This window comes from Mycteria americana, chromosome 22 (genome assembly GCF_035582795.1).
Source record: "Mycteria americana isolate JAX WOST 10 ecotype Jacksonville Zoo and Gardens chromosome 22, USCA_MyAme_1.0, whole genome shotgun sequence".
NCBI lineage: Eukaryota > Metazoa > Chordata > Aves > Ciconiiformes > Ciconiidae > Mycteria > Mycteria americana.
Window position 1 is genome coordinate 8,023,837 of NC_134386.1, and position 3,725 is coordinate 8,027,561.

Sequence of the window (3,725 nt, forward strand, 5' to 3'; positions counted from 1 at the left end):
TATTTTAATCCAAATTCTATCAAAAAGTCAGATTTGTAGTCAAGGATGCGCCTTGGAAATGCCTGGGTATATGCCTTAACTACAAATGGATTATAGAATAAGGAGCTTCACCTGAGAACTGTGAATTTGTTGTGTTCAAAGGGAGGTGAAAATCTAATTTCCTTCATTAGATTTGATCCTAAGCTCCAAATTTAGGATGATAATCAAATTTTACATGCCATGGCATGTAAGGGGCCTAATTATTCCCTTTTGTGTATTATAATTAGTAAGGGCCCATCTATTTCAGTTGCAGGTGGTAGACTGTTGTGCAGAGCTCTACAGAACTGTTACTCCCCACCACAATTTTCCTGCAGAATGAACCCACGTTGATGTGCCATTAAGGCACATGCCACAAAGGTGCTGAGCACTCAAGTGCTGTTTACCTTGTAAGTAAGATTCCTCATAAATAAGCTCAGTGTGATGGATTTGGACTGTTCCTGTGCTCAGAGCACCTGATCACGCGACAAGTGCGTGGAACTGATGAATTTGTTACATTAAACATGCCACACACTCCTCAATCATATGGATAACCAATGATGATGATAAATTTGGCTTTTTTTTTCATTCTGTGAGGTGATTAATGAACATTCACATCTTATGTTGTGTTCTTTGGTGCTTCCAGGAGTCCAATGAGCTGTTCAGGTAAGAAGAAACAGAGGAACAATTCAAGTGTACACAGACAGGCATCTAGTATCATTTTGGATCTTCTAGAGGATGTGAGATACACAAAGGTACATATAAAGCCAGGCAGCCTTTTGGATATACAGTTGGAAGCCACACAGAATGACACAAACAATCTGAAAACGTGCTAAGGAAAGACTCAGTTTCCTAAACATAGATGCCTAGTATCATTAGGTGCTGGGCGGTATCCTACCTGGCCTTCAGCTGTCAGTTCATAAGGGTGTAGGTTTCCCTTATGTACTGTGTTATATATGTAAGCCTCAGGCAGTTGACTTGGATACCCCAAGGTATCTGCAAAAGCAGTAGTTTTTCATTGTCAGGAAGTTAATTTACACACTAGATGATTTTGGTTATGCCTGTGGATTTCTCCTTCAATGTCTAAAAGAGGTCAGCTGCGCCATGTGAACCATGTTTTTCTCCTCACCAACTCAAAGGGGAATCTCAGGGTGACTAGCTTCAGTGCAGGCTATATTGGAGGCACTTAGTTTGATTAGATGAGTCCTAGCCCACAGGTAAAAAAACCCAAGAAGACAACGACTACCCTAAGCCTTATGGGGTTTAAATACCAATTCCAAGCACATATTGTGGCGAAGTGGAAATTTTGACATCTTTAGAAATGTCAGCTTTGGAGAATCAGCAGGGGTCCTGTTACATGGAAAGAGTGACTTCCCCACAGAACTTTATAGAATCCTATGGTCATATTTTTCAATGTATCATGAAATGTATGAGGAGAGCTACCCTGGCAATTCATCCTCCTTAAACATCTAAAGAAAATTGCTGCAGCAAATTTCTTTAAATAGTGATCTCAGAAAGGGTGAGTCAGCCCATCCTGCAATGAACTTCCAAGAAAGGTCAAAGAAATTACCAGTCTGTGTAAATTTCTCACCACTGATTCTTAAAGACTTCTAGGGTGACAGGCTGTGGCTTAGGCTTCTAAACCATAGACATAAAATATTAGAGGAATGTTAAAATCTCAGGCTAAGTGCAGAAAAGCATTTGTAGTTACTGACATGAAAAGGTATGGGTGTCTTTGTGAGGAAAAAGGTTTAAGACAGTTCTCTTTCTTCAGCCACTTTTGCATCCCAAGGTATTCATGAAGAACTGAATCCATGGTTGTGGGTCACCTGCATCTCTGCAGAACTCATGTTTACATTTGCCATCAGTGTTGAGTCTAGAAGAGAAAGCTTATGAAGTTCACATAATGGCTGAAAACAGCTGAGATGACAATTACAAATAAATATGAATATGAAATGTCTAAAAAAGTATAACCAATTAAGAGTTAGTAGTGTGTCATTTAATTTTTTTTTTAAATATGCAAACTTACAGCTATGCAATCAACTGTGTAGCATTCACATTCACTGTGACAGTTATAGTCATACTGGTATAGTTACTCTAAAACAGGGATAAAATTGCTCCCTCTGCATTAGATCCATTCCTCTCACCTACCTTTAGCTGCCTAAAAAAATTACTCTTTAAATCTAAATTATTCGTCTAAGAATCAACTGCCCTCAGCAACTCTCTTAAAGTGAAATGGGCCACTCCTCAGAGGAGTGGGATTGCAATCAGTTGATTCGAGGTATCACTAGTTAGACATTGAAAGCTGAACTGGTCACCCAGGCAGCTGGTACAATTGGTAAAGAGAGATGACCCTTTTCCAGAGAAAAATGTCTCATCCTCACTTGGGCAGCTAAGGTAGGCCAGATTAGCTAAGCTGATAGTGAAAAGTCTAGCCCACAGGCTCTGTGGGTAAAAATTACATGAGGAGAATCTTCCCTCAAATATCATAAATTATTTTCTGTCATGGTCTTCTAGGGGAAGAAAATGGTTAAAACTTTCTAACCTTCAGGAAATATTCACATTTCTTGACCACTTTACTCAGAGCATCCTTCACCTCTCTATTTCTCAGACTGTAGACGAGGGGGTTGAGCATTGGAGTCACAACAGTGTAGAAAACTGAGAAGACTTTATTCAGTGCTCTTAGAGTCTTAGTTTTTGGCAGGACATAAACAATGATTAAGCTTCCATAAAAAACTGTAATAACAATGAGGTGGGAAAAGCAAGTGGAAAAAGCCTTTTGCATCCCAGTGGTGGAAGACATTCTCTGGACAGTGGTGATGATACACATGTAGGACTCCAGGGTCAGTAGGAAAGGGGGTAGTGTGCTTATCGATGAGAGGATGAACACCAACATTTCAGTCAGGCTGGTGTCACAGCAGGAGAGTTTTATCACTGGAGCGAAATCACAAAAGAAATGACTGATAAACTTGGGACCACAGAAAGAATGTTGTGAAATCAGGAAGCAGCTTATGGCCATAAAAAGAAAACCATTCATCCAAGACCAAGCTACAAGCTGCAGACAGTATCTGCTATTCATGACAGCTCTGTAGTGAAAGGGTTTGCATACTGCTAAATACTGATCATAGGACATCACCGATAAGAGAAAACTTTCAGTGGCTGCTAGGGAACCAAAGAAATAAAATTGTGTGATGCAGCTGCCAATAGAAATGCTCTTGTCCCCAGTCAGAAAGCTGGACAACATCCTGGGCAGGATGGTAGAGCTGTAGCAGGTCTCCAAACAGGACAAGTTGCACAGGAAGAAGTACATGGGTTTGTGGAGGTGCCGGTCAGCCACCACCAAAACAAAAATGAGGATGTTGCCAATCACAGTCACAACATAGATCACCAAGAAAAGGAGGAAGAGAAAAGGTTGCATTTCTGGGATATCCCCAGATTCCAGGAGCAGAAAAGTTGTGATGACTGTTTTATTTCTACATTCCCCATTTGCCATGTATCAAGCCAAGAGGAAATGCACCACAGCCTGGAATAAAGCATCAAGAACTACATTTAATTATTGATCCATCATCGCCGAGTAATTACAGAAGAAAGACGTTATTGTTAACGTTGTACGAGGCTGAGGAACACAAAAGTGATCTGCCAGGGACCTGGTGTTATTTGTTAAATTAAATATTGTTGCACACACAATTAACCTCAGTGTAGACACATGT

The 3,725-nt window shown here is 40.3% G+C and overlaps 1 protein-coding gene across 1 annotated transcript; it reads right to left on the reverse strand.

The window, feature by feature from the left end:
- Nucleotides 1-2,545: 2,545 nt before the first annotated feature.
- On the reverse strand, nt 2,546-3,508 carry LOC142419736 (olfactory receptor 2AP1-like). The gene has a single exon (XM_075522998.1). It carries the CDS (start codon nt 3,506-3,508, stop codon nt 2,546-2,548), a length of 963 nt encoding a protein of 320 aa, XP_075379113.1.
- Nucleotides 3,509-3,725: the final 217 nt, after the last annotated feature.

Coding starts and splice junctions, on each gene's coding strand:
- LOC142419736 (XM_075522998.1), bottom strand. CDS start 3,508: ATGGCAAATGGGGAATGTAGAAATAAAACAGTCATCACAACTTTTCTG.